Source organism: Podarcis muralis, chromosome 14 (genome assembly GCF_964188315.1).
Source record: "Podarcis muralis chromosome 14, rPodMur119.hap1.1, whole genome shotgun sequence".
Lineage (NCBI taxonomy): Eukaryota > Metazoa > Chordata > Lepidosauria > Squamata > Lacertidae > Podarcis > Podarcis muralis.
In genome coordinates, this window is record NC_135668.1 from 8382602 (window position 1) to 8394972 (window position 12371).

At 46.8% G+C, this 12371-nt stretch overlaps 1 protein-coding gene across 3 annotated transcripts in view; it reads left to right on the forward strand.

Moving 5' to 3' along the window:
* Positions 1–12371, forward strand: part of CD276 (CD276 molecule) — a 52768-nt gene that overhangs the window by 13881 nt on the left and 26516 nt on the right. For 2 of the 3 annotated variants that reach the window (XM_077919027.1, XM_028705974.2), the window contains exon 2: positions 2688–2812. In XM_077919027.1, the coding sequence (XP_077775153.1) occupies positions 2764–2812 (49 nt within the window). In that variant the 5' untranslated portion in view covers positions 2688–2763. Of the gene's footprint in view, positions 1–2687; positions 2813–3311; positions 3449–12371 lie in introns of those variants that run through there. The other variant, XM_028705975.2, reaches the window with a different exon arrangement.

The window sequence follows — 12371 nt, forward strand, 5'->3', positions numbered from 1 at the left end:
CCTAACCTACCTCACAGGTTTGTCATGGGGATTACATGAGGGGGGGGGACCAGGTATGACACCTTGGAGGAAGAAAGGTGAGCTATAAATGCATCAAATAAACCGATAATAAAATGCACATTAAAACAGTCCCTTCGGTCTAGCACACTGAGCATCCTTTGCGAATTGCACAGAACTGGGGGGACATTCCCAGCTGAGTTTCAGCAAGCGGAAGCCTGGAACACAACTTATTGTGAGACAAATGAATCTCCTCACTGTTTGGATGCTTCCTCCGCAGCCACAATATCCTCTCCGCCCCCCCTTGAAAAAACCTCCACAGCAAATGGGAGGAAGAGCAGCCCAGCTGCAGCTACTTCCTGAGCTGGTATATCCTTCCATGCTTTTCTGTCCCCAGGAATAGGATGCCTGCAGCTGTTTTCAAAAAGCATTTGCAGCGACAACTGGGGACAGTGGTACCTCGGGTTAAGAACTTAATTCATTCCTGAGGGCCATTCTTAACCTGAAAATGTGGATGTATTTCCCCCTAAATTGATTTTAGAACTTTGAATTTATTGTTATTCACGCTTTTATACTGTATTTTATGCTGTTTTTTGTTGTATCACAATTAAGTGTTTTAAATTTGTTGTTAGCCGCCCTGAGCCTGGTTTTCTGAACCGGGAAGGGTGGGGTATAAATAAATTATTATTATTATTATTATTATTATTATTATTATTATTATTATTATTAACCCAAGATACCACTTTAGCTAATGGGGCCTCCCGCTGCCGCCACACGATTTCTGTTCTCATCCTGAAGCAAAGTTCTTAACCCGAGGTACTATTTCTGGGTTAGCGGAGTCTGTAACCTGAAGTGTCTGTAACCTGAAGCATTTGTAACCTGAGGTACCACTGTATTAGACCCATCAAGGTCTGCCAAATAATGGCCAGGTATTTAAAGCACTATTTTAGTAGAACAAAGGGGCGGGGAGAGAACGACTTTGGGGCTTTAAAAAGCCCAAGTTAGTTAACAGTTACTACCCCCCCCCCCAAAAAAAATGATGGAGTTGATTTCTCAAGCGTTGTAAACCAGGGGTGCCCAAACTTTTTTCAAAGAGGGCCAGATTTGATGACGTGAACATGTGTGAGGGCCAACCAAAGTTTTACAATTTTACCCAGAAGTTGTTGAGCCCTTTTTAAAGGATTTAACCCCAAAGTTGCTGAGCTTTTTCTTACAATTTTACAGAACATATTCTGCCACAGAGGCCTCATTAGGCCCCCATAACGGGCTTTGGCCATGCCTGTTGTAAACAATTCCATATAACTTAACAACATAATGCAAATACAAGATGTAAGTGGGAACATGGTCTAGAGAATGAATCATTCTTTCCATTTATCTCAGAAATTCAGGAAATAGCACGCATGCTTACAAATTCTGAAACTGAATGAAGAAAACAGGCACACCAAAGAAAGTAGTCTGTTTTCAAAAAGTAGGCAGGGTTGTAGTGCAGGGGAGGGAAAAAAGTATTTTATTTAGATCTAGGGGCCTTAGGAGACCATATCAGAAGGTGGTGGCCTTTCTTTCCGAAGGTACATTGGCCATCTGTCAGGGATTCCTTAGTTGTGATTTCTGCTTTGCAGTGGGTTGGACTAGATGACCCTTGGGGTCCCTTCCAACTCTGCAGTTCTATGATTCTATCATTGGTATACTCCGTAAACCATTTAAAAGCCTATTTTGGCATTAAGCAGGATATAAATTCCATTAGTGGGACGCGGGTGGCACTGTGGGTTAAACCACAGAGCCTAGGACTTGCCGATCAGAAGGTCGGGGGTGTGAATCCCCGTGACGGGGTGAGCTCCCGTTGCTCGGTCCCTGCTCCTGCCAACCTAGCAGTTTGAAAGCACGTCAAAGTGCGAGTAGATAAATAGGTACCGCTCCAACGGGAAGGTAAATAGCGTTTCCGTGCGCTGCTCTGGTTTGCCAGAAGTGGCTCAGTCATGCTGGCCACATGACCCGGAAGTTGTACACCGGCTCCCTCGGCCTATAGAGAGAGGAGAGTGCCGCAACCCCAGAGTCGGCCATGACTGGACCTAATGGTCAGGGGTCCCTTTACCTTTACCTAAATTCCATTAGTAACAATAACGTGTGCCTTACTGGTCTTTTGGCAATCTCCGACACAGCCAATGGGTCTTGCAGATAGAGACTTTGTTTTGCTGACTTGGCACCCTCAATGGGGCTGGAGATGCTGCAGGACCACGTCTTCCACCACCCCTGACCATTGGCCCTGCTGGCTGTTGCTGATGTGAGTTAGATCCTGACAGTATCTGGAGGCCCACCGGTTTCCCAGCCTTCTTTACAGAGAGAAGCTCCCTGCCCCAAAGAGATTCCAATCTAAAATCAGAAAGGGTCATTGGGACCACAGAGCGATAAGCAGAGGCAGGATGTGTGATCATTTCAGGAGTGGTGAAGCTGTGACCCTCCATATGTTGTTGGACTACAACTCCTCTCATCCCTGACCATTGGACCTGCTGGCTTGGACCCTGGGGAGTTGGAGTCCAGCTGCATCACAGAGTGACGGTTGCCCAGGTGTGCTTTGCCCCATCTTCTCTAGAAGTCCCTGAGGGTTATCAAAAGCAGCTGACCAATCCAGAGATGGAATCGTCTTTTGAGGAATTCATGGCTGATTTTTTTTGTTCCTGTTTTTCTCCTAGGAAGGTGTGAAGATTTGGTCTCCCTAAAATTGCATCCCAGCGCTCTGTCCCGAAGGGAGCAAACATTGCAAGAAAGATGTGCTTCCAGTTGTGGATCGCTGGTCTTCTGCTGTCAGCACTGGCTGGTAAGGAGTGGGGATAATTGTGGTTTGTGCCTCTGCAAGGTTCTGTCCTGGATTCAGGGGCCTCTGATTTTCAGGAGTGAGACCCAGACCTTTACACCTATTTCAAAATATTTCCAGGATTTTGCAGGCTGGAAGAGAGGGGAAATTGAGGTTTCCTGACCATGCCCTGCTCTCTTTAGTCTTAGGTTTGTCTGCTGGTTCACAGGTGGCCAGGGATGAGAGAGTCTCCCATCCGAGACCCTGGACAATGGCTGCCTGTCAGAGTAAACAGTATAGTGGTACCTTGGTTCTCAAACGCCGAAAACCTGGAAGTAAGTGTTCCAGTTTTTGAACGTTTTTCAGAAACCAAACTTCCGAAATGGCCGATGGCTATTGTTTCCAGGGCGCCTGCACCAATCCCCTTGGTTTTCAGACATTTCGGAAGTCAAGCAGACTTCCAGAACAGATTAAGTTTGGCACTTTTGTTTTTGCTATTTATTTTGCTATTTATTTTTGAGGCTTTTTCACTTAATTTGTTTTTGTGACTGTGCGGAACCCACTTCAGCTACTGATTGATTGATTGATTGATTGATTGATTGTGTGACTGCGGAAATGGATAAAAGCCCCCCACCCAAACAATGACCATCATCAATGCAGGTAAGAAAAAAATTTAATTTTTGTTTTTATCATCTACAATACTCTCTTATTTATTTTATAGTGCAGTACATTGATTATTGATTTCATTTTATGGATCAGTGGTCTCATTAGATAGTAAAATTCATGTTAAATTGCTGTTTTAGGGGTTGTTTTTAAAAGTCTGGAATAGATTAATCCATTTTGAATTGCTTTCTGTGGGAAAGTGTGCCTTGGTTTTGGAACGCTTTGGTTCTGGAACAGACTTCTGGAACAGATTAAGTTTGAGAACCGAGGTACCACTGTACTGGGTTAGGTGACTCATGGACCTGATTCAGTGCAAAATAGCTCCATACATTAACTCAGGGTTGAGGAACTCCATGCACAGGTACTAAGTGTGGTTTGCAGCCTTCTGCACACAGAGGAGATGCTCTAACCCAGGGGTCAGCAAACTTACCGTGCCTCGGGCCGGTGTCTCCAGCGCTGATAGTGCAGTGGGCTGGAGGGCGGGGGAGTGCATGCCCATACGTGTGTGCATATGCTATTTCCGGCGCACTTCTGAGTCAGAGGAACACCGGAAATAGCTTGTGCACATGTGCGTGGGCCTCCTCTGACCTGGATGTGTACTGGAAATAAAGCTTGCGCATGCACAAATAACACTTGCACATGCGCACAAGCTATTTCCGGTGCTCCTCCAACTCGGACGTGGGCAGCCGCGCAGCGCTGGTAAGAACAGGCAGCAGGTGGCGGGGGTCACCACAGGCTGGATAAACGAGTCCCTTGGGCCTTATCCGGCCCGCGGGCCTTAGTTTGGGGACCCCTGCTCTAACCACTCAGCAACAGCCCATCCCTCACTCTCCTCCCTTCCCAGGTTGGAAAGGAATACTACACAGGGTTTTGCATGTAGCTGAATAGAAAGCTCAAAAAGCCAAAGGGGGAGCCCTCCTCTCTGGAGTTTACGGTGCCTTGGGAGACATCTGGAGGCGGAGATTTAGGCAGAAGCAGGAGCGGCCGAGAGCTAGACTTGGCAACGTCCCCTGCATGCTCTCTGCTTGTATACTGGTTTTGACCTTTAAAGCCCTTCACGGTCTAGGGGACCGCCTCTCCCTGTATGCCCCATTGAGGACCTTAAGGTCCATAAATAGCAACACCCTAGAGGTCCCGGGCCCTAAGGAAGTTAGATTAGCCTCAACCAGAGCCAGGGCCTTTTCAACTCTGGCCCCGGCCTGGTGGAACGCTCTGCCTCATGAGACCAGGGCCCTGCAGGATCTGATTTCTTTTCGCAGGGCCTGTAAGACGGAGTTGTTCCACCTGGTCTTTGGCTTGGAATCAACTTGATCCCCTCCCCATCTTTCTTCTCCTGTGAAGAGGCTGCATCTTAATGTTTTAATGTTGTATTTTAATCTTGATTTTTAAGTTGTATTTTAATCAACTTGTTTTTATTATTGGTTGTTAGCTGCCCTGAGCCCGGTCTTGGCTGGGGAGGGCGGGGTATAAATAAATTATTATTATTATTATTATTATTATTAAAAATCTGGCTTCATTTCAAGTCTCCGAGTCTCCCTTCTGACCTGCTGATGATCCAGCCCTGACGCTCAGGGGTAGATCATCTGCTTTGCATGCAGAAGGCCCCAAGTCCAATCCCTGGAGATCTCCAGGTAGGGCTGGGGGCGACGGCCTTCCCAAACCCTGGAGAGATGCTGCCAGTCCGTGCAGGCAGCACTGAACCAGGTGGACCAATGGTCTGTGTCACCAGGAGGCAGCTTCTGATATTCAGTTAGCTGTATGACTGGGTTTTTATGTAAATTTGGGATCTGTCCGGGATTCACACACACGGGAGTAGCCGTACTCTGCAATGAGGTTCAGTCCTCAGATAGAGAATTATTTTCTTTCATGATGCAAAGCGCTGATAGACAATGCACAGCTCAGGTTCCTTTTGCAGCGACTGGATTCATAAAATCAGAGCAAGGGCGACATCTAGTGTGCGAATGGAGGAACTTCCAGTCTCCCTCTCTCCCCGCTACATAATAAGGCGACTTGGGGAACTAAAACTTGGAGTTGCTTAGAAACAATACCAAGCCTGTTTAGTAATAAGCCCTATGGTTAGTCAGACGCCTGTGCTTCCTTCCTCGCAACCCTGCTCATCAGGCGACCTGAAAGGGTTCCCTGTAATTTCAGATTAATCAATCACTGTTTCTTAGAGAAACATTTCTGTATTTGGATGTATTTACATAGGCAGTTAAGGGATGTGGGTTAAACCACAGAGCCTAGGACTTGCCAATCAGAAGGGCGGCGGTTCGAATCCCCGTGACGGGGTGAGCTCCCATTGCTTGGTCCCAGCTCCTGTCAACCTAGCAGTTCGAAAGCACGTCAAAGTGCAAGTAGATAAATAGGTACCACTCTGGCGGGAAGGTAAACAGTGTTTCCGTGCGCTGCTCTGGTTCGCCAGAAGCGGCTTAGTCATGCTGGCCACATGACCCAGAAGCTGTACGCCGGCTCCCTCGGCCAATAAAGCGAGATGAGCGCCGCAACCCCGGAGTCGGTCACGACTGGACCTAATGGTCAGGGGTCCCTTTACCTTTACATAGGCAGTTGCTTCTGAACTTACCACAGTTTTTCTGGAGAACATGCCTCTGCTTTGGGTCACGCAGTGCATAATTAAACTGTGGAATTAATTGTCACAAGGTGCATTTCTCTTTCCAATGCAGCAATATCGGTCTTTTGGCCATAGTCAGGGCACAGAGAATCCATTTATGTTGTCCAGTTGTCAAATCCCATATAGAGGGTATATTAGTTCAAAACAAGAATATCCTCTGAAAATGTTAGCTTTTCCACACAGCCATATTTATATAATCCACTACGTTCTCCCAAGACATAGTAAGTGCAGGACAGTGTAAAAACCTATTTTAAAGGAAGAAATTTAAAATATACCTTAAAAACTGTTGTAAAATTGATGAGTGTTAAAATGTCAAGGGATTGGGAAATAGAGAATTGCAGCTGTAATTGATAAGTTAGAGAAGAACCAAAAAGAAAATGAATTGAATAATTAGTTAATTGGGGGAGTTGCTGAACAAATGCAAAAACAAGGATGCAGAAAAGGGGAGGCATGGGGAAGTCCGGGAAGTAAGGTTTATGAAAAGAGGGTTATGAAATTATACATGTTTAATGTTTGTTTGTTTATGTATTGTATATTGTTTGTGTTTATTTTGTATTTGGAAAATCAACAAAAATTTTTATTAAAAAAAAAACTGTTTTAAAGAAGCATTATCCTTATTATATTTCCAATAAAATGCTGTTCTAGACAGCCCTGTTCTATACAAACGTAGCGGAGTCCAATAAATTTTAAAATTGTTTTTTGTTGTATAAGTTGTAATTTAAGGTCCGTTGACACCTTTGCTATAGAAATTAAAACCATCGCCCATTGTCTAGTCAATCCTGGTTGACAGGTAAAGTATACATCCTTTGCTCCACCCACTTTCGCGTCCGGCCCTGCCCACTCCCGGCAAGTGGCCCCCAAAAGGTTGCCCAGGAAGAAATGCCTCCCTTGTCCTGGAAAAGGTTCCTAGCCTCTGCTGCAGTGCTCTTACTCAGATGACACGATTAGATGAATTCCCAGAGGATAGCTCAGTTGGTTACAGCATGGGTGCTGATAACGCCAAGATTGCAGGTTCAGTCCCCATATGGCACAGCTGCATGTTCCTGCATTGCAGGGGGTTGGACTAGATGACCCTCAGGGTCCCTTCCAAGTCTACAATTCTAGGTTTCTAGGTCAGTGTATGGCTTTTAACCGCAATGGCTGAATAGAGACTCTGTGTTCAAAGGCAGAGTCCCACTGAATACCAGTTTCTCTGTGTGAGCGTGCATGGAGGTCAGGGTGTGATTCCTAGAGCAGGGCTCAGCAAACTTTTTCCGCAAGGGGCTGGTCCACTGTCCCTCAGACTTTGTGGTGGGCCGGACTACCGTATTTTTCGCTCCATAAGACACACTTTTTTCCTCCTAAAAAGTAAAGGAAATGTGAGTGCGTCTTATGGAGTGAATGGCGCTGCACAGAGAGGGAGAGCTGCGCAGCGCCCCTTCAGTGAAGCGCCTCTCCTGGCTTTTGCCTTAGCCGCGGCAGCCTCTTCTGGGCAGGGAGAGCCTTCATCCCGCTGCCCTAAAGAGGCTTCGCGCGGCTATCCCAGAAGCCAGAACAGCAAGAGGCTATCCCAGAAGCCAGATCCCTCTTGCTGTTCTGGCTTCTGGGATTCAGAATATTTTTTTTTCCTTGTTTTCCTCCTCCAAAAACTAGGTGCGCCTTATGGTCTGGTGCGTCTTATAAAGCGGAAAATACTATATTTTGAAAAGAAATCCCTCCCCCACGACTCTTCCCTCCCGTTTCCACAAAAACGGACGAGCCCCAGTGGCTGCTTACCTCTGCCTTGCGAGTGGCAGGAGCTGGTAGTGGGACGATGAGCAGTGCGAAAGGGCTGGCTCTGGAGAGGGGCTGCTTAAAATGGCGCTCAGCTCAAAATTAGCTCAACAAAGTCCATCCTCCTTCCTCCTCTAGGCAGGGCAGGGAGAAGCCAGGAGGAGGGAGGGAGGTGTGTGTGGGGGAGGAATGGCACAGCCTGAATGATCAGAACCCCCTGCCGATCCACTCGACGATTCCTGGACGGTCCATGGGCCGGATCCAGAAGGCAATTGGGCCGGATCCGGCCCCCGGGCCTTAGTTTGCCGATCCATGTCCTAGAGCAGCGGTTCTCAACCTGTGGGTCCCCAGATGTTGCTGGACTACAACTCCCATCATCCCTGAGCTCTGGCCTTGCTAGCTAGGGGTGATGGGAGTTGTAGTCCAACAACATCTGGGGACCCACAGGTTGAGAAAGGCTGTCTTAGAGGAATCTGTTGGCCCCCTGTGGGAAATGGGATGGCAGGCTTGGGCAGGCCTTCTGTCTGACCCAGCAAATCTCTTCCTTAGACACTATCCTTTTTTCAGGCTCCCCCTCCATCTGGCACAGCAAAGAGAAGGCAGCAGAAGAAACCTTGAGCCTTTGCTTGTTGCTGTCACCCATGCTTGATTGATGGAAGGTGGTTGCGGGCTTTGCACCTGCAGTTAATGCTGTTGTCAGTGTCTAGTCGTCCCCATGCTGATTCGTTTCTTTTTTAATCAGGGAAAAGTTGCAACACCCCCTGTTGGGCAGCAGGGGGCAGCAGTGTTCCACCATGGCTCCTGACTCCTTTTGATCCTAGTGCTGTGTTCTGGAGGGTCACACCGCTTGCTAATGCCACACATTTCCCCTTTGATTCCTTTCCACTGGATCTATTCCCTTGCACGAAGTGGGGCTGGAGGGAATCTGCACTGTGTAGGTGGTGTCATATGTAAGGCTAGCCTTGAGGACCACACAGTTCAATATCAATGCAAGCAGGCCCTGGACTGCCCAGGTGACCAGACCCCTCTCTTGGTCTCACTGTTGTGGTCCAAAGGAACAACAAACCCTTGTGTTGCAAATGTAACACAACAAACAACACAAGCAACATGATGACCAGTATACTAGATAGCACTGCAATTCTTATTGCATAATATACCGTATTTTTTGCTCCATAGGATGCACTTTTCCCCTCTTAAAAACTAAGGGGAAAAGTCTGTGCATCCTATGGAGCGAATGCAGGGGGGAGGCAGGCAGGAAAAGCCCCCAAAGAGCTGCACACAAGCTTCACGTGGATCTTGCAGTCTTTTCCCCAGGAGGGAGAAGGGACCGCCACTCCCCGACCTGTTTTGGGGGCTGGGGTCCGGGGAAGCTGGGGCTTCCCCTGTCCCAGCCCCACGGCTAAAAAGGAGAAGCCTGAAGCCCCTGGAGCGCAGCGTGAACTGCCGCTGCGCTCTGGGGGTTTCAGGCAGCTATCCGCAAGCCTTCGGAGAGCAGCGGGAGTTCTCGCTGCGCTCAGAAGGCTTACAGATAGCTGCCTGAAGCCTGGAGAGCGGGAGGGGTCGGTGCACACCGATCCCTCTTGCTCTTCAGGCTTCACTTCGCTGGAGAGGCGTTGCACAGTTTTCCCTCTCTGCGCAGCGCCCCTTCAGCGAAGCGGGAGGAAAAATGGAAGGGGTATACTAGGGGTATACTCTTCTCCTGGCGCTTCGAAGAAGGGGCACTGAGCAGAGAGGGGGAGAATTTTTTTTCTTCCTGTTCTCTCCCTCCTATGGTCCGGTGCGTCCTATAGAGCGAAAAATACAGTACATAATTTAGTACAACAAAAACAAAATGTGTGCACTTGTAAATTCTCTAATATGGTTACATATCCTTATGACCACTGCTCCTTGTGCATTTTTCTAATCTATGGGTTGTGCTGAAGAAGATTCCAGCGAAACAGTCAGATTATTCGGGATCACTGTCCTACCTTGTTATTCACTTACTACTTCGGCACTATAAATGCCTAAAAAGTTTTACCGCTTAGCCCACAGGATAGCATCTATTGCTTTGTTTCAGCTATAGACCTATTATACTTCTATGGACTTTCAAAGATTGACAGACGTGTGTTCATTTGATTTCAAATATATTAGAGAATTTACAAGTGTACACATTTTGTTTTTGTTGCCCTAAATTATGTATATTATGCAATAAGAATTGCAGTGCAATCTAGTATACTGGTCATTGTGTTGCTTGCGTTGTTTGTTGTGGTCCAAGGAAAAGCAGAGCAATACATCTGGCACCAGCTTGGCTGCAGGAGCTGCTGAAAGAAGGTTTGTGGGGCACCATCCCACCATCTTAGAGACTCCACTCTGGATTTGTGTAGGTTTTCCTCCATAGCCTTTTCTTCTCCTGAAGATAATCCACGAGGCAGTGAAGGTTTAGGACCAGAGATTTCCTTCTCAATGGGCTCCCTTCCCAGGTTGACGAGCCCCATCTGCCCTTCACTTTCCTCTGCAGGAAGGGGAGAATCTGCCTTCTTGACTGTTGGATTATCCACTGTTGATCTCATCTGCTCCATCCACCAGGGCATGCCTTCACCTGCAGCAGAATTCCGCAACCCATCAAGGATTTGAGACCCAACAGCTATCCTCACCTAGTTTTGCCACCCAGTCAGAGCCATTTCCTGGGTGTGGCCGTTGTTGCATGCTTCCACAGGCAAGAGCTGAGTGCAGGGTGGGGGCCAAAGGTGGACAAACCACCCCAGAAGGAGCACGGCTGGGCTCCTTTGCTCTCCTTTGCCCCCCATCCTGCCAAGCAAGCATAGCTGCCCTGCTTCCCAACTTCAGCTTGCTGAGTCAGTGCAAACTGTGGTTGGCGTCCAACAGCAAACTCTGGTTTGCACAAACCAGGATGCAGCTAATACAGGCAGTTCAGCCAAGAGAGGAGGCTGTGAGCAAGAGCACAAGGCTTGTTTTGGACTCACAGCTATCTATGGAGGTGCAGGTCCAGGGCAGCTGTCTACCAGCTCCACCTGGTACGCAGGCTGAGACCCTACCTGCCCGCAGACTGTCTCGCCAGAGTGGTGCATGCTCTAGTTATCTCCCGCTTGGACTACTGCAATGTGCACCTTTGAAGGTGACTTGGCCCTAAACGGCCTCAAGTATACCTGAAGGAGCGTCTCCACCCCCATCGTTCTGCCTGGACGCTGAGGTCCAGCTCCGAGGGCCTTCTGGCGGTTCCCTCATTGTGAGAAGCAAAGCTAATGGGAACCAGGCAGAGGGCCTTCTCGGTAGTGGCGCCCGCCCTGTGGAACGCCCTCCCATCAGATGCCAAAGAGATAAACAACTATCTGACATTCAGAAGACATCTGAAGGCAGCCCTGTTCAGGGAAGTTTTTAATGTGTGACGTTTTAATATATTTTTAATCTTTGTTGGAAGCTGCCCAGAGTGGCTGGGGAAACCCAGCCAGATGGGCGGGGTACAAATAAATTATTATTATTATTATTATTATTATTATTATTATTATTATTATTATTATTATTATTATTCCAGGGCTTGGTGTTTGTGTAGCCTTCCCCCTTTTTTTTTTTTTAAAAGAATTTTTATTGGTTTTACAAAATTTTAAAAACAAACAAACACTTAAAAAGACATACCAACACGTATAATTTCATAATGTTTTTCATAAACCTCTTTTCTGAGACTCCCCCATACCCCCTCCTTTCTGCATCCCAATGTCCATAGTTTTATAGCAACTCCCAATTGTTACTTTCCAACCTCTGTCCTTAGTTATCTCTATAGTCTGACCTTATATCACTGTATCCCTTTGTTCTTAAAAACCATAACACTCTAACATTCATCAAGTTTATAATAGTCCTTAAGATAACTTTTAAATTTTCTCCATTCTTCTTCCACCGTCTCTTTTCCTTGGTCACGGATTCTGCCTGTCATCTCGGCCAGTGTCATATAGTCCATCACTTTCATCTGCCATTCTTCCAGAGTGGGTAGATCTTGTGTCTTCCAATACTTTGCGATAAGTATTCTTGCTGCTGTTGTAGCATACATAAAAAAAGTTCTATCTCTCTTTAACACCAATTGGCCGACAATACCCAAGAGAAAGGCCTCTGGTTTTTTAAGGAAAGTACTTTTAAGTACCTTTTTCATTTCATTGTAAATCATTTCCCAGAAAGCCTTAATCTTCGGGCATGTCCACCAAAGGTGATAAAAGGTACCTTCATTCTCTTTACATTTCCAACATTTGTTATCGGGCAAATGGTAAATTTTTGCAAGCTTGACTGGGGTCATGTACCACCTGTAAATCATTTTCATTATGTTTTCTCTTAAGGCATTACATGCCGTAAACTTAACACCGGTGGTCCATAACTGTTCCCAGTCAGCAAACATAATGTCATGGCCAATATCTTGTGCCCATTTAATCATAGCTGATTTCACCGTTTCGTCCTGTGTATTCCATTTCAGCAACAAGTTATACATTCTTGATAAATTCTTAGAATTGGGTTCTAACAGTTCAGTCTCTAGTTTTGATTTTTCCACCTGAAAGC